General features: G+C 34.2%; 1 protein-coding gene across 4 annotated transcripts in view; it reads left to right on the forward strand.

The window, feature by feature from the left end:
- The window catches only part of unm_sa34860 (un-named sa34860), a 196526-nt gene that overhangs the window by 151810 nt on the left and 25721 nt on the right, over positions 1–18995 (forward strand). For 2 of the 4 annotated variants that reach the window (XM_087270253.1, XM_087270254.1), the window contains exons 9-10: positions 10663–10730; positions 12138–12263. In XM_087270253.1, coding sequence (XP_087126379.1) covers positions 10663–10730; positions 12138–12263 — 194 coding nt within the window. Of the gene's footprint in view, positions 1–1942; positions 2308–10662; positions 10731–12137; positions 12264–18995 lie in introns of those variants that run through there. The other 2 variants (XR_015500869.1, XR_015500870.1) reach the window with 1 other exon arrangement.

The following is an 18995-nucleotide window of genomic DNA, read 5'->3' on the forward strand; positions in this document are numbered from 1 at the left end:
ATAGTGAGTACCAACTAATCACATTAAAATAGAAAATAATCATGGATATACATAAAGTAATGTTTCATAATGAACATTTCAGAAACCTCAGGATTACTTTTTGTTTATTTTTTTGCCTATGTGTATTGTTGGTGTCAGTGTAACTGAAGGAAAAAAATATTGCTAAAAAATGCTCTAGAACGGTCCATCTTTTAGATTTTGCTAACTGTACTTTCAAATATTTTTTTTCTTTTTCCATTAATAGGCTTTTTGAATTTTGATTTTACCTTCATTTTCAATTAATAATATTAAAAACATTAATTATCTTTTAATCGCATAATTAATAATTAATCATGGGTACTCATAAACCAATGAAAATATGCGTATTTGCTGTGAAATTATCCCATCAAATGTGCATTAACGCTCAGTGGTGGAAAGAGTACTGAAAAATCATACTAAAGTAAAAATACATTACTTGCCTAAAAATTTTGTGTAAGTAGAGTAAAAGTATCTGTTGTAAATATTATTCAAAGTATGAGCCCTTTCTAAAGTACTCAAGAGTAGTAAGTAGTGGGCATTACACTGTTAAAAGCTGATGCATTTACATGTAATTTGTGGATGTGTGTAAACGTAACATTATTGTCCAGCAGGCGCACAACATCATAAGACATTAATATTAGGTTCGATTTAGGTTGTGATATCAGGTAACCACAATTCAATGTCTAGCCAGCATCTAAGGATAACGTTATTTTGATGTCCAATTACGACATCAAATGACATTGATATTTAGTTGACTTTAGGTTGTGTTGGAAAGTAACCAAAATCCAACGTCAAGCCAAAATCTTAAACCAACATCATATTGATGTCAAATACTGATATTTATTCATCAGTTAGGGTAACCAAAATCCAATGTCTGATAGACGTCATACTTGTAACGCCCCAATAGACAAGAAAAATAAAGTAGTGACTGCAGGTTGAAGGAAAGTAGTGGAGTTAAAGTACCAATTGCTGCACCAAAAATGTACTCAAGGAAGAGTTACAGTATATTTGAGTATTTGTAATTAGTTACTTTACACCACTGTTAACGTTTACATTAATTCTAACATTAACCCTAACGTTGCGCATACCTATGTAATGGTGACTTTTATTAACTGTAATTTGATTCAAGTTTATTTGTATAGCGTTTTCACAACACTTTAAAACCCAACAGACAACTTTATCCAATGTAATGAGTGTAGTTAACTCAATATTTATTCAAAGTTAATTCTACTCATTTGAAAAGAGTTTGAATGTAATAAGTTAATTAAATACCTCATTATTCAACTTAAATGGAGTAAGTTCACAGTTAAAGATTAGTTTTATTAACTGAAATGGTTTGTAGCAATCGGTTTCCTCAAACAGTTTGAGTTCCCCTAACTTAATGGGTTTTACAGTACTCAGTTAATTTGAGTTTTCTTAATTTATTGAGTTTTAATGTGCTCAAATTCCTTCGTTTAATCAAATGTATTAACTTCACAGTACTCATTAGGATTACTTTTTGATCTTAAATAGTTTGTTGCAAAGTTTTCTGAAATAGTTTGAGTTACCTTAACTTTTTGGGTTTTAAAGTGAATAATTATTGCTTCATAGCAGCTTTACAAAAGTTACACGTTATTACATTACAATCTGTCATTAAGTTAAGGTGCGAGTAGGGTGGACAGTACAGCTGTCAACCATATAATATGCAGTTATATAATATAATTTACTTTTTCAAAAAGGTGATGTCTTCTATTTTAAATTTTACTATGAAAGCAGAACAAAACAGTCTGGTCATGCATTTTTCTTTTTAAGTCACGTTAAATATTTAAATGATAAAATGTAAAGCTGCAGCAACTTATTGACAATAAAAATAAGCGACAACTATAAACAATGGATAGCATCCGTATACATGCACAAGATACATCCAGCACTTATGTGAATACAGTAGTACATTACAGATGTATGGGCAAAAGCATATTAAATGCAATGAATAAGGTTTTACAAAAATATCAATAATAAAATTTGTCTTCATTAATTACATAATTAACTGATCATCAAAATAATTATAATGTGTAGAAATAATCACAAATTTATTTTGTATTAATTCAATAAATACTATAAGTATATTGATATATTTTGTGATTTTAAGAACTGTGGTATTTGTCTAAAACTAATCACATAAAAAGTATTTAAAAATATGCAAAAATATGGTAAAAATAGCATGGCAATGACATAATCTCTGTTAAAAAAATGCTGTATAATAGTGTTTACAGTCCCATAATCTCATTTAAAGCCACAATAAAGGCATCGGTTACCAAAAAAATTAGCATCCTGTCATCATTTACCTTTGCTTGTTTTAAATCTCTTTGAGTTTTTATTTAATTATTTATTTTTTGTTTAACACAAAAAGACAAATGTACATAGAATAATGGAAAAGGAAAGTCATCCATTTTTTCTCACTATGGATGCCATTGTTTTTTCCACAACATTCTTCAGAATATCTTCCTTTTTGTTTAAAAGAAAAAAAAAATCAAGAAACAAATTAGAACCACATGAGTGTGAATAACTGATGGGGAAATTTGTATTAGGTATGAACTATCCCTTTAACACATTTGAACATATACATTTAGCTGTCAGTTTTAGCCATCATGCACTGAGCTAGTTAATGCCCCACATAGGAAATTACAGGCATATCTACATCTCTGATCATTGGCAATGGTTCTACAGTGGGAAGAATATGTGCCTGCCTGCTATTTAATGTAAACAGCAGTGGGAGATTTATTTTCACGATCGCAAAACACAATGGCAGAGCATGACAAGGAGCCAACAACAATATCCTGTTTCATACACACTGTCCTATTTTGCAATTCAGGCACAACATTTTAAAATGAGACAGTAATGCATGCTATTGTGCTAGAGGAAACAAACTAAGGCGAATTCAGATCTATAATAAACAGCATGCAATTTGCTGGCGTTACACTGGAAGTGCGGCTGGTGACGATAAAAATGTGTTCATCTTTTGTTTATCCTTATGAAATGGTGTGTTCATTCAGATTAGATGTACAGTAACATTGTGTTGAAATTAAATTGTGATCATGGGGATATAATTATATATTTTTCTGTTCAGTAAATCATAGTTTTTGTAATCAATTCTGTTACAGCAAAATGTCTCCATTCTTTATTTGTTGTGTTAGCGTTAGCATTAGCACCTATTAGCTTTTCTGTTCTAACTCCATCTTGCACAACTTAACCCAAATTTATGTAGACATAAAACATGCTTTATATCAAGGGCTTCAGACAAACAGATAAGCATTCAGTGCAGCTTATCCCAGGTGCTCTAACAGATAAAAGGTTGAATGCATTTTTGGAGACTTCATTTCTTCAACATGTAACTTCCATCTTGCAGTTGTATTGTTTTCTGTAAACATAGAAAGTCCTAACCACGGGCAAAGAGCTTAGAATGACCAAAAGGCAACACTCAATAGAATGTTCCATTGCAACAGCAGCACCCAGCAGCAGCCCATTTTGGAGTGAAAGCTGTCGGCTGTCCATTGGATCTCACTTTGTTCCAGTCCTCCAAACAGTGTGACAAAGACATCAAAAATAAATTTAGTTCAGTCAACAAACGGCCACTATAGTTATAAAGTTACGTGCGTCTGTTGCACGAGTTGCAGTTAAAGGCAGCACAGTGCGTGAGTCATAAGCGAGTGGTGTGGGCAGCCGAAAACATGTTTGTAGAAAAGGCTATTTGTACAATGCACTGATATCGTTAATAGGGATGCAACAATTAGCCTATTTCACTATTAACTGCGCTTTAATTAGTTACAGTTTATTAATCGTAAAGTCCTCTCTTAGCCGCATTTCTGTTGCGCAGAACGAAACGAAACCGCTGCAAAATGCCAAGTTGCCTGTGCGCCAGTTTTAAGTTTGAAGTACACCGAGGCTAATACGCACGCACACAGGATTAACTATAGCAGCGAGCGTTCCCATATCACGTCTTTTCCGCTTGCAAGTTTCTTATTTCTAATGTGAGAATATATGACAATATGCGGGCACAAGCGGAGCGACGCACTTGCGTCTTTCAGGGCGCACGCAGTTGAAAACATCTCACTGTGAGAGTTGTGCATGACATTCAGTGCGATGTAAACAAAAGATATGTTAGACGAAATATTATAAAATGATTATGTATGCATGAATGCAGATGACAACCGTTAATCTAAATAGCTACTTACCTAATATAAAGCTTGAATTTACATTAGATGTGATAACCGTGAAAGCATGATTATTCTTCAGACTATATAATATTACGACCAAAATCTATAATTGTTGCATCCCTAATTGTTATGCAGTTCAAAACATAACATATGAATGTGTCTGAATGTAGAAGAAGCTTACTTCAGAAATGCAAAAAAAGTCTATTGTACAATGCACTGATACTATGTAGTTTCAAAATACAATATATTAACATTTTAATGTAGAAAAAGCCAATGTGGCTGTCTTAAGGAGCAAAAATATACAGCATATGGGGCCTTATATGCTGTTTTTTCATCACTCATATAGCAAGTTATATCTCTCAGACCCTTCGTTTGGGATGCTTTTCATGAACCGGCCCCCACAACAAACTAATTGAATAGCCCTGATCTAGTAGTTTCCCAAATCGCACTAGAGTGTCGCCTCTTGGTGATTCTATGCTCTTTGCCATGGGCAAGCTAAAACAATATCAATATTGTCACCATTTAAACTTATGAGCAAACACGTGTTTTTTTTTCTTTTTTTTTTTTTCTCCAAAAGCATATTTATTCATTCATTTTCTTTTCGGCTTAGTCCCTTTATTAATCCAGGGTCGCCACAATGGAATGAACCACCAATTTATCCAGCACAGGTTTTATGCCGCGGATGCCCTTCCAGCTGCAACCCATCTTTGGGAAACATATACACTACGGACAATTTAGCCTACCCAATTTAGCGACCTGTACCACATGTATTTGGACTGTGGGGGAAACAGGAGCACCCAGAGGAAACCCACGCAAACGCAAAAAGAACATGCAAACTCCACACAGAAATGCCACCTGACCCAGCCGAGGCTCGAACTAGCAACCTTCTTGCTGTGAGGCGGCAGCACTACCTACTGCACCACTGCATCGCCCAAATGCATATTACAAATGCATATTGCAATTTCATATATTAAAATAAAATAAAAAACAAATAAATAATAGAGGGCGACGTGGTCACACAGTGGGTAGCACGTTCACCTCACAGCAAAAGGTTTCTGGCTTCAGCCTCGGTTGGGTCAGTTGGCATTTCTGTGTGGAGTTTGCATGTTTTCCCTGTGTTCGCGTGGGTTTCCCCCGGGTGCTCCTGTTTCTGAAAACTGAACTGAAAAGATATGAACTTACTCCAACTTTTTTTCAAAATTTGATTCTAAATATTCAGAAATTAAACACTCATCATTTTCTAGAGCAAACAGTAGTGTGTTATGGCATTAGTTATCTCCTGGTGCCTTTGTGATGTTTTTTCATACAGTGTCATAGCTGCAAACAAGTCTGAAATTAAACTTTGTTGTGGCTTGTTACTAGATTGAGTGTCATTAAGACAGCCCTTACAAACTACCTGATTGGGCAGAGCGAAAGTATGCTCACTCAATTGGCTAGTAAGACTGTCACACATGGGAAATTATATAATACAAATATATTTCATTTTGCAAACTCTTGCTAATCTTGCAATTAGTTAAGTGCAATGTTTCAGATTGCAATTGTGATTCTATTTCGATTAATCACACAGCCTTATTGTGTACTAAGAATAGAACCTAGCCATATTGGTCTAGAAGTGTTTCTCAACCACGTTCCTAGAGGACCACCAGCTCTGCACGTGTTACATGTCTCCTTAACCAAACACACCTGATTCAGACTCATTAGCAGAGACTAAAAGACCTGCAATGGGTGTGACAGGCAAATAAGTCATCCAAAACATGCAGTATTGGTGATCCTCCAGAACAGCCCTTGTCCAGAACATAACAATGTTTCTCTCAAAAGAGTAAGCTTCAATAAATTGGAAATTAATATATATATATATTTTTATTTTATTTTTGAGTGAGATGCTAAAGTCTAATCCAAAGCTGCATCCAAAATTGCATACTTAGGCACTATTCTATGCCATTTTGCGGTTATACTCATGACAGGTATTATTTGATAGATTGGTCATTTATTTTAACTGATTTGACAACCATTCCCTAGCAAGTAGGTTACTGGTTTGAGTCCTGACTGGCCTTTCTGTGTGGAGTTTGCATATTCTCCCTGTGTTTGCATGGGTTTCCTCTGGGGGCTCCAATTTCCATCACAGTCCAGAGGCATGCGGTATAAGTGAATTAGATAAACTAAATTGTATATAGTAGTGTAGTGTATAAGTGTGTGAATGTATGTATCAGTGTTTCCCAGAATTGGGTTGTGGCTGGAAGGGCATCCGCTGCGTAAAACATATGAAGAGTTCAGATGCAAAAACCTTTAAGTGCCATCTGAAATTTTCTTCTAAAATTTGCATTTTTCTCAGCCTCCAATATTTTTGTTTAGTTATTTCACTTTAAAGGCAATGCAAGGCACCTATTTTTTGCCTCATTTGCAAAAATTGCTCATTTTAGAAACAAATTGCAGATGGCTTTTAAAGATTTTTTTATTTTTTATATGAACTCTTCATTTGCTGGAATAGGCGGTTCATTCAGCTGTGGCGACTTCTAAAATATAGACTAAGTCGAAGGAAAATGAATGGTTTTGAATGGGGGAATAGCACAGCATATATTTACATATTAATCTAGTGCAACATCAAGATGCTTACTAACACTATGTGTTAAGTTGTAATATAATTAGTTAAACAGAACAAGAACTTGACTGAGCATATCAGCGCCTTAAGTCTCTCCTCAACCTTCACACTTGAACTGAACCGCAGCCTTTAATTCACTGCTGTCAAGACCTTGTTGAGATTGATGACCTTAAAGAAACATCAGTGAGCATGATTTTGTTTGAGCCTCAAGATGGCCACTTGAAAGGCAGCCGGGATTGTTTAAGCAAGGGTTAGGATGTTCTCAAGGGTGCGACGGTTTCAAGCAATTACTCTTAAAGGGTGTATCAGTGGATCATGTGGGCCGCAGCCTTGACACTTCTGTCACCTTTCATGTCACAGATGGTTTTGAACCAGGAAGCAATCAGGGTTGTTAATAGCCTTCTTGGCCTTACTAGGTCAAGACTTATTCATGAATGAGCTACAAGGACACCATCAGAAGGCTATTACAGCGAGCTGTCGGAGAACAAGCTCCTACTGAACAGGCCTGTTAGTATGGCTGTCAGAGAGCTGCAGGGATTTGAAGGTGATGGGGTGAAGATTCTGGGGTGAGTCGAGGACACTGGCTGAGAATATTCAACACAGGCTCATTGAAAAACGCACTGCTAGTTTAGCAAAAACATAGCTGTATGTAAAATTTGTTGCAAGTTTAACTGAAATAAACACTGGAGGTTAGAAACTGTTATTCTTTTTCATACAAATTATTATTATCAAATAATTAAAAACACAATGTGTTCATTAAACAAGTCAAATTAGGACAGAAGCTCAAACCCATAAAAGTTAACTCACTGCCACAAAACTTAGCGAGTCAGGTGAAACTCAAATGCATATACAATGTTAATGCAAATGAAACATATCCATGTTTTACTGTGATTGGTTGGTTAATTGGTGGTTGGATGGTTGGCTGGCTGGCTGGATGGTTGGTTGGTTGGTTAGTTGCTTTGTTGATTGGTTTATTGGTGATTGGATGTTTTTTCGGATGGATGGTTTATTGGTTGGTTGGATTGATGGATGGATGGATGGATGGATGGATGGATGGATGGATGGATGGATGGATGGATTAATGGATGGGTGGGTTGTTGGTTGGTTGGTTGGTTGGTTGGTTGGTTGGTTGGTTAAATTATTGGATTGTTGGACGGTGGTTGGTTGGTTGGTTGGTTAGGTTATTGGATCGTTGGTTGGTTGGTTGGTTGGTCATTGGGTGGATAGATAAATGGATGAATGGTTGGTTGGATGATTGGATCATTGGATGGTTGTTGGTTGGTTAGTTGTTGATTGATTGACTGATTGAATGACTGACTGACTGATCGATTGATCTATGGATTGATGTTTTATATGTCCCAATTGCTTAGAGTTGACATGCAAAAACAATTGCCAGGCAGTGATTCAAGTCAGATGCCAATCAACCTGAAGAGTCATCTCTCAAAACACCCTTTTGTGTTACTTTAGGTTAGTTAGTTGTATTATTATTATTGTTGTTGTTATGTTACAATGAATAAAAGCCCATCAATTCAGTCAAATTCAGCAGACGTAAATTGAGCACAGGAGAGCTGGAGCTACAGGGTGAATTTGCTGTTTAAACTCAAACTCACTAGCAGTGTGAAGTGTGTGTATCTCCCTTATGGCTGGAGCCATACTGAAAAATCTCACAGGACACACACACATATACAGTTCTTAAAATACACACAAATGAACAATTGGCTACAATACACCCCTAAACTGAGCAAGGGTCCCTGGCCTGAAAGGGAAATGGCTTGTTTGGATTTTTGAAAAATGGGACATAAACTGATATTCATAGTAAGTGGTGCATAGTGATGTTTGCAAGCATACAATGCAAGCTGTATTATACACCATATTATATATTTGCTATCATTAAGTACCAGGGCTTATTTATTAAATATTATTACCAATCTAATAGGTATTAGCTCTTTTTTTATTGCATACTAGTATTTATACATTAGACACTAGTTTTTTTTTTATTAAATAATAGTGCTTATTCATTAGGTACTCGTAACTATTAAACATAATACTAATTTATTACCTAGTAGTATTAACTAGACACTAGTTTGTATTTAATATATATTAGCACAATATTAGCACATATTTGCTACTAGTAGTTGTTTGAAATATTATTTTATTTATTTATTTTTTTTACATGAATAGAGTTTATTTACTGGGCGGTGCAGTGGCGCAGTGGGTAGCATGTTTGCTTCACAGCAAGAAGGTCACTGGTTTGAGCCTCGGCTGGGTCAGTTGGCATTTCTTTGTGTAGTTTGCATGTTCTCCCCGTGTTCGCTTGGGTTTCCTCTGGGTACTCCGGTTTCCCCCACAGTCCAAAGACATGTGGTACAGGTGAATTAGGTAGGCTGAATTATTTGTAATGTATGTGTGTGAATGAGTGTGTATGGATGTTTCCCAGTGATGGGTTGCGCTTGGAAGGGCATCAGCTGCATAAAACATGTGCTAGATAAGTTAGTGGTTTATTCCGCTGTGGCAACCCCAGTTTTACAAAGGGACGTAGCCAAAAAGAAAATAAATGAATGTATGAGAGTTTATTTACTAGTAAATTCCATACCATAAAAAGTATTTAAAAAGCTGTTTAAAAATCTGACGTAAGATAAGATTTGTTACAAGTAAAATTACAAAAAGATGACCATTGTATGCATATTCATTTATCTAATTAGTAACAGCAGTCGCTAATTAATAAGCACTTATGTGTAATGAATGCTTACTAACAATATTTGAAAACAGACTAATTATCTGAAAATTGGTACTTGTTCTTAGTTTTTTAATGAAGTATAACAAAGTATAATTAAATTTGAGCCAATTATATCTAATGCTGTATACTTAATATCTAATCAATCAAAATTAGAATCTAATGAATAAGTCCTTGTAACTTTACAAAACACACTAGTATCTACAGAATAAACAGTAGTCACTGAAGAATAAGCACTAGTAAATAAGATGTAAGCAACTAAGAAATACACTTAATAATACACGTACACTGGCCTACATATTGACATGATAGCATCATGCAGTTGCTGCAGATTTGTCAGCTGCACATCAATGATGCAAATCTCCTGTTCACTTAAATTTCCTATTATTACCTATTATTAAATCACTTAAATTACCTTTGTTCACCATTCTGATGCTTGGTTTGAACTGCAGCAGATTGTCTTGATCATGTCTACATGCCTAAATGCATTGAGTTGCTGCCATGTGATTGGCTGATTAGAAATTTGCGTTAAAAAGAAGTTGGACAGGTGTACCTAATAAAGTGACCATTGAGTGTATGTTCTAGTACTATATATGTATACTGTATATATGTATAAATGTATGTATACATATAAATATATATGTATATATATATATATATATATATATATATATATATATATATATATATATATATATATATATATACATATACATATATGTATATTAGTGTAAAAATAAGTACTAGTACCATGAAAAAGCCTTGTTTTGTAGCTTCGTTATAGTGTCAGATGTGAAGTGGATTTGGTCTTGTTTCTGCAGTTCACTGTTGGATGTTCAGTTGCTCGCAAACACACTTTGCTGGCAGATTAAACACCGAGGTCTGCGTTAACACTGCTGTCATGCAGAATGTGTGTGTTTGGACAGTGCTCTCCAGAGGATTCCTGTGCTGAAAGCAGATAAAACCATTACCAGACACGCATACACTCTGTTTACAATTCCTCCTCTGTCTGTCAGGCCAATTAAATTAGTAAAATTGCACATAAAGTGAGAGGAAATGTCAGCTTTTCGAGGGATCTGAAGAATAACGCAAGTCTTATTCTTTTGGTTTGTTTACAGACGTTGTGGATACAGCAAAGCCAAGCAAGATCCAGATGAGGAGAAGATGCACTTCCACAATGGGCACAGTAAGTCAGACAAAAAAAAAAAAAAAAGACAGATAGACATAGAGATAGACAGACACACAGACGGCTATTTATATATGTAAAGCTGCTTTGACACAATCTACATTGTAAGTGCTTTAAAAATGAAGATGACTAGACGGACGGACAGACAGACAGACAGAGATAGATAGATAGATAGATAGATAGATAGATAGATAGATAGATAGATAGATAGATAGATAGATAGATAGATAGATAGATAGATAGATAGATAGATAGATAGATAGATAGATAGATAGATAGATAGATAGATAGATAGATAGATAGATAGATAGATAGATTGATTGATTGATTGATTGATTGATTGATTGATTGATGGAAGGAAGAAACGGACGGACGGACGGACACATACAATCTTAAATTAGGTCCCCACAGTGACCCAATTCCCCACGAGTTTGTGTGCATTCATTATTAAGTCCCCACCAAAATATAATAACATGAATACACAGACACACACATAAACTCACACACAGACAGAGAGACAGATGTGTGTTCGAGTTCAGCCAGAGTTCAGTGGATCAGCCTCATCCTATCATCAGCTCCAGTCCAGAGGGCCAACCCGACGTCAGGCCACTTCAGCATCAATGAGCTTTGTTTCACAACACACTGGATGTAGATAATGCATTATCTAAAAGTCCTCCGTGAGGTGTAAAATAGAAATAAGCTTGCACACACACATTTATTGGTGGACTCTCCATAGGCATTATTTATTTAAACTGTAAAAAAGCTCCTAAACTTTACCCTTACACAACACCTGTAGCAAAGTTTGAATGTCATGAGACACCATGTCAATGTCAAAGTCAGCTTAATTGTTAACTCAATCACATGTATGACAAACAGAGAATAGGATTTGCATTACACTCAGACCTTAGACGCCTTACATATAATATTAATACAAAAAGTAGAATTTTAAAAAGAGATTACAATAAATACAATTACACATATATTCTAAAAATATAAGTAAAAAAGGTTTACATAAAGGGTAAAACGTACTCACATAAAGATATGTGTGTAGAGAAATCAAATATACCTTATACTTTTTGTAACTTTCCCATTACTGGGACATCCATCTGAAACCTGAAAACCTCACCAGCCCATTAGTCTACAACCACACAAACCACATAGCCAATAATACAGCTACACACAAAAGCATGTTGCCATATTCTGATTAGTCCCAAGGCAATCCACCAATATGTTGTGCTTAACACAACAGGGAAGAACAAACACGGTCTCTAGAGATACAACCTCTTCACTCGTTCCTGACGTTTCTTCACCAAACCCGAGAGCTGTGAAGAGCCAACAATCAACACTTCTTCCTCTTTGTCTCTCCTTCTGTCTTTTATTCTCTCTCTCACTTTCTCTTTATCACAGTTAAATTCCCTTCAGTCCGCACGTATATCGATCCCCACACCTATGAAGATCCCAACCAGGCTGTACACGAGTTTGCCAAGGAGATTGATGTCTGTTGTATCACCATTGAGCGGGTTATTGGAGCTGGTGAGTGAGTTATGCGCAAGTAAAAAAACAAAACAGGCCACAGGAAGAGATTTCTATTAACAATACTTGTGGGAAACATGCTGTCTGGTTTGGCTAAGACCAATCAGATATCATATTTAGGACTTACTGGAAAATCGCTCCTCTAAAAATGTAGCAATACATACAGCTAAGTGCAGTTTTAAGCTGAAATGAACACTGGAGTAAGGTGGCCCAGTAGTGCACAACACAACAACATTTCAGAAAACAAATATTAAGCTCACAACACAATGACATTTCAAAAAGCAAACATTAACTCACCACACAACATTTCAGAAAGCAAAGATTTTTATTTGCTGTTTGACATGATTTTAATTCAAACATTGAGAGGGTGGGGCATAGTGTAGCCCCTCCCCTTTAAAAAAAACAATAGCGTTTTGTTTCAGCACTTCTTGACCAGTGAGAGTGGTTGAGCTCAATCACATCCAATGTGAAGTGTCTTGAAGGGGGCAGGACATGCCAGATACTAGAGAGCATTTCTGCTCAAAAGACCTTAACTCGCTGAAGTAAGAAAAATGATTTCAAAGATTTTTTTGTTGCCCGGACAAATTAGTTATTAATAGGACATTGGAAAATTGGCAATTATATGTTTAGGTAATGACATTTATCTACCTTTGACCCCTATTTTGAAGTTACTATCCTCTGATTTGTATTGTATGCAAAAAGTGAGAAGTCGTGATCAGTATTGCTGTTTTTACATTTACAAAAAACATCAAAACCTGTAGTGTATTTATTTTGAATGATTGGCGGTTACTTACTATTTACTTAGTGCTATTCTGTGCTTTAGTTGCACTTGCAAATGTAATACATGATATATAATTACTTTCTATAATTTGAAAGTAATTGTTTACAGTGTTACAATATTTTTGTCTCTGTATTGTAATATGTTACACTATTTTTGCATTATTTTGAGTTCATTTTTTATATCAAAGGTATGACCTAGTTATCTAGACTGTATATCAGCGGTTCCTAAACTTTTTTAGCATGGCATACTCCTTAACATCCTTTTGCATTCGCTTTTCCACTTCTGCTTTTCCCATTAGGCACAATATTTGCAATTTAAATATATATATATTTTTTTCTCCATTGAATGCTTTATTTTCATTATTTTTTTTATTAATAATGTTTCAAATAAAAAAATAAAAAGAAAAATATGCAACTATAGCAAAAATTAAGTTATCCATGTACTAACTAAAATCGCCTGTAGGTGGTGGTAAGGTGGTTCGAAACCGCATACTCAATGAGTAGGTACTCAAATTCAAAAAGTACTTACTTAACGAGGACTAAAAGAGTAGGCACTCAACAGCCAAATCTCGTTAAGTATGAATAGGATCGTACCTCATCCGCCATGTTTACGTTATCATGTGACTGACAATAAAAGCGCAACAACTTTAAAGAAATTGCAGGTTAAATGAATCTTAATTTAAAATAATATAGTTTTTTTTTAACGTTCACATGAATTTGTTTTTGTCTTTTTTGTTTGTATAACATTTTTCATCCACAAGTAACCTGCTTAAATCTCGTTTGTTTTCCTGACTTGTTTGATTATTCAACGCAGATATATTTAACCTTTTTATTGTGCATTTGTGTGCATATAAGCTCATACAAGAAGCCCATTACATTTATGTCATTTTTGTTACTTGTAAACGATACAACCATTTTTTTCAGATCCTGTTTAAATTATAAGTTCTTTAATTATTAATAATTATAACAATCCTAAGATAATAATATAAATAAGAGAACAGGGACAGAAGCACCTCGCATCAGCAACGTGACAAATCTACCTAATAGTTTTCAACGCCTTTTATTTATTTTAATGCTTAATAAATGATTTATAGTGTGTAGTTATTATAAAGTGTTACCTAAAATGGCTTTTAAAAATGAAAAACTGCTTTTATTCTTGCCAAAATAAATCAAACAAGACTTTCTCCAGTAGAAAAATATTATCAGACATGCTGTGAAAAATTCCTTCATCTTTTAAACATCACCTGAGAAATATTTAAATAAGAAAAAAAAAATTCAAGCAGGGGCTAATAATTCTGACTTCAACTGTATATATATATATATATATATATATATATATATATATATATATATATATATATATATATATATATATATATTGTAATGTCAATCGATAAAAAATAACTAACTAATTAATCACACTTTTAAAAAAATTAATTCGCGATTAATCGCATTTAAAAGACTGAAACTTGTCATTTTGGCTATTCGAGTGTAAAATTAATGTAAACGCAAGACAAATACTATTTAAATTCAAAATATAATTCATTATTAGAATTTTTGTTTAACTTGTAACACAGATTTCTTCATGTAAACAACATACCCACAATAAACCATCAAGATCCTGGCTTGACAGCCATATTTCTTACAGAAATAAAAACACAGGCATGTTAATGCCATTTGAATTTCAAAACAATCAATGCCAATAAAGAAAACATTGATTTCTATATTGGATTCTAAGTAGACTGCAAAAAAATTGTAAAATACAAGTATTGTAGATATGAAAATAATAATAATAATAAAGTATTGAAAATCTGTGCATGCCCTTGAATAGGTTTACCAACTCCCATTCTATAAAAGCACAAAAGCCATATATAGGAAATAACGAGAGTTGACAAATTAAAAAAAAAAAACTACATTTTTTATTTATTTATTATTAAAATAAAATTATAATCCACACTGGAAATGTGGGTGCCTGTGTGTTTTGAGGGAGCCTAATAAATATGTAACATAACAAAAACTGCCTGCTGACGCACACAGTTAATGTTGATTAATAAAATAAAGATAAAAATAATGTATCAGAGACCCTTAAAAAAATGTTTAACGAAACAATGAAACATCAAACATAGCTAACAGCTTTTACATTGTCAATCAAATGAACTTAAACCATTAAGAAATGCAACAAATATTTGTTTCTGCCCGAACTACAAAACTAAATGTAAAAAAAGTGGCTTAAGTTGCACACTAGTTTGATCATACATATCATTATAACCATATTGTATAAATATTATTGTCACTATGTTGAGCTGCTTTGACACAATCTACATTGTAAAAACTGCTATATAAATAAACATGAATTTAATTGAACTATAAGCCTACATCATGCTGACGATCAAAAACACAATGTCATGATAGCTCATGCGCTTGTCTTCTGAGTGCATCTTAAAATACATGACTGACACTCATAGAGCTTGAGAAGCAGACATTCTTTATCATTTGTAAAATAAAGACTTGCAGGTTAAGGAAACAGCACAGGAGGAAGTTGCCGCGGTGCAGATTAAAAGTTTTTTAAAAAGTATATTTATATGGACAGATAGGTATCTAGATAGAATAGACAGGGATATATTGATCTGTGCCCCGCTGCAGAGTGCAGATGCAAAAGCCTGCTCTCCTGCTGCGCGTAAGAGACAATTTGACAATTGTCAATTGTCGGCTATTTTGACAAATACACACCTACATTACACAGAGCCCAACATGGAAGTTTGTGATTGAGTCAGCAAAATGTCAATAAAGAAAAGAACCAATGAGCTGCAGATTATTTCACACGACAGCTCTGTCCGGAAAAGAAACATCTTACTTTGAGAGCGGAACAGCTTGCAGCAATCACTGAGGCAGAAAAACATGACAATCAAAGTGTTTTATGGGCCGATCAGATCATAAGAAGATGGTCAGCCCGGCCCAAAAAGTACGTCGAAACAGCAGGAAACTGCCCGGCGTATGCCCCTGGCCACAACAGGAAAAAAAAGAAGAAACTTTGTTAATTGCGTAAATTTTTTTAACGCGTTAATTATTTCAAATTATTCGCATGCATTAACGCGTTAATTTTGACAGCACTAATATATATATATATATGTACAGTGAATTCTACATCAGAACAAACACATCACTCACTCGGGTGTCTGTTTGATGTTGTCATTCTCTAATCTGCAACACTTCTCATATATTTATGCCAGACATTTAATAAACATTAAATCTACAGTTTACTATTACTATTGCTATTTAACTTAGGGGAGCGTCTCTTTGCTTTCCAATAACTTACGTTTCAAAGTGTCCGCGTCCCGTTTTTCCTCAATATTATGACGTATCCTCTTTTCCTGCTTCTTCTTCTCTGTGCCGAACGCTGTCCCGTGGCCTCCTGAGATTGATAAGTAACCATCTGAGAATACTCCGGAGTCTGGACAGAAGCAGTAGGGCATCCGGGGATTTCTCGCCAATCCTTTTTTGAGAACTGAAAGTTCAAACGTACTTCTTTCTTTACGTACTGTTTTCTCCTATTATGTTGTTGGTAAGTATGCACATATCTAGGCAAAATGAGTATACGTACGGCCGAATCTCGCAAGCATTGAGGTAATTCTCGCCTACTCTTTTTTTGAACATTGTGGATTCAAACATACTCAATCACTTGCCTACTGCTTTTTTCATACCTAATAGTAGAGAAGTACGCGGTTTCCAATGTAGCCACTGTCTTAAAACATTAATACTGTAACACAGCAATGGTTGTATTTATGAATAGTGCTTAGTCACACAGTACTTAGTCACACAGTTGTATTCGTTTTTACACATGAAAATGATAAGATTAGTTTTGGATATTATTTAAATTTAATTGAACAAAGGGAGCTGTTTACATGTTTGTTACCAAGGCAACTACTGATGCATTTTGTGTAACGGTTAACAGAGCTTTGTTGCAGCAGGACAGTGGAAAATGAAACCGTATCTGTGCCTTCTGGCCCGGTTTGGCACGGAATGGAACGGTTCAGCACAAATAACTGTTTCGGTCTTTAACTCGTCATTTAACCAGAAGAAGAATAAGTAATTAGTGTTCCACTGCCACCCAGTGGTCAGGAGCATTTTCATTTTGTTTTGAATCTGCTTTCTAAAATGTCATTGTGTTATGAGCTTGTTGTTGTTGTGTTGTTAGCTTAACGTTTACTTTTTGAAATGTTGTTATGTTATGAGCTTAATGTTTGCTTTTTAAAATGTTGTTATGAGCAACTTGGCCACTATCTTAGAGGCAGTGAAACAGCAAGTAAATGTATTATTTTCATGCAAATTATAGTTGTCTAAATCAGATAATAAAGACTTGATTACTAAACAGAAACATTTTAAAGGTGCACTATGCAAGTTTTGCAAAACAATGTTAATATGTCACCAAGGAAGCATACTAGACACGCTTCTTACAATTGATTGGCTGCATGATTGTTTTGGGACTGGGTCCAAAAAAGCTTTTTTTTCTAAAGTATTGGTTATTGCTACTTTAATATCTGTGTCACATGTCTATTTTTATTTATATGTTTTTTCTAATGTACAGGATGTGCATAATTAAGATGCAAATGCATATTGCAATCCTATTTTCCCCAAATACAGTTTACCAATTACAAATCATTCTTATTAGCAATAACGAATATGTACATATTCATGAGGTGATTATTTATGCCTGCTGCCACAGTTAAAATTTCTTGACAACTTGCTATGCCCTAATATTCCAGTTTACATATTTAATATTGCATCCTTCTTATGGGCATTTAAAAGTTTGTGTCTTGTCATATGGTTGAATCTAAAAAAAAAATCAATTTGGTCTTTAAAGGTAAAGCAGCTTAATAATTATGCACATCTGAATAAAAAGAATTTTGTTTCACTTGCATTTTTTCTTGTTAATCTGCAACACTTGTTAATAATTATATACAGAAGTTATAGTAATTATAATAATAATATTTAAATGATTTATATTATTTCCCCGATGAACTTGGGGAAATAAATAGAATCAGATTATTGACTTGGATAATACTTTTGATTTGATGGATTTTAATTATGCACACACTGACCTTATAATTAATGATCACGCATATGAAGTCCATGCTTGAGAGCGATGGTAATTTGTGCTAAAAAAACGTCCTGAAATATATGTAAAAATGAGCTGCACTCTTACTTTCAATAAGCAGTGCAGAAAAAATACAGCGGTAAGAAAACTACAAAGGCTGTTTTCGAGTCGGGCTTTAATAGACTACCTTCATCTAGAAGGAAAATAAATAAATACACAATGAAAAAAATAAATGAATAAGAGAACACTTGAGAACTCTAATTTTCTCAGATGGTAGGATTTATTATGTATTTATTTATTTATTTGTTTATTCATTCATTCAGTCATTCATTCATTCATTTATTTCTTTGTTTGTTTGTTTGTTTGTTTGTTTGTTTGTTTCTTTTGGTTGAGTTAAACTTCTTTTTATTTTTCTAATCTAATTCTAATACCTTAACAATAGAAGAGATAAAGATTATTATTATTGGTAAATTAACCTTGATTTTCAATCATACCTTATTGTCAATAACTATAAATGAAAGCATATGCATTTCTGACTATTTGTATCTTTTTAAACTAACGTTTATAAACGTAAAACTTTCAATTTTAGATATTTCAAGTTTATTTTACTTTTACATTTTCAAAGCTATATGAAGTTGAAGAATGTAATATGATTTGCATTGTTTGACAAGCTATTTTCAATTTGAGCCCAAAAAGAGATTGTCAAATGTAAAAGCTTTCTCATGTGTAGCTCTTAAAAGGACTAAACTTCTCATTTAAACTCTTGCTCAGGAAGTGTTACCCTTTAAATACCAGCTCGCACAGTCAGACTTTATTCGTTCATTCAGAAGCTAGTTCAAACCTCAGCAGCTCTGCAC

The sequence above is a fragment of the Danio rerio genome, chromosome 10 (genome assembly GCF_052040795.2).
Source record: "Danio rerio strain M-AB ecotype USA chromosome 10, GRCz13ab, whole genome shotgun sequence".
NCBI lineage: Eukaryota > Metazoa > Chordata > Actinopteri > Cypriniformes > Danionidae > Danio > Danio rerio.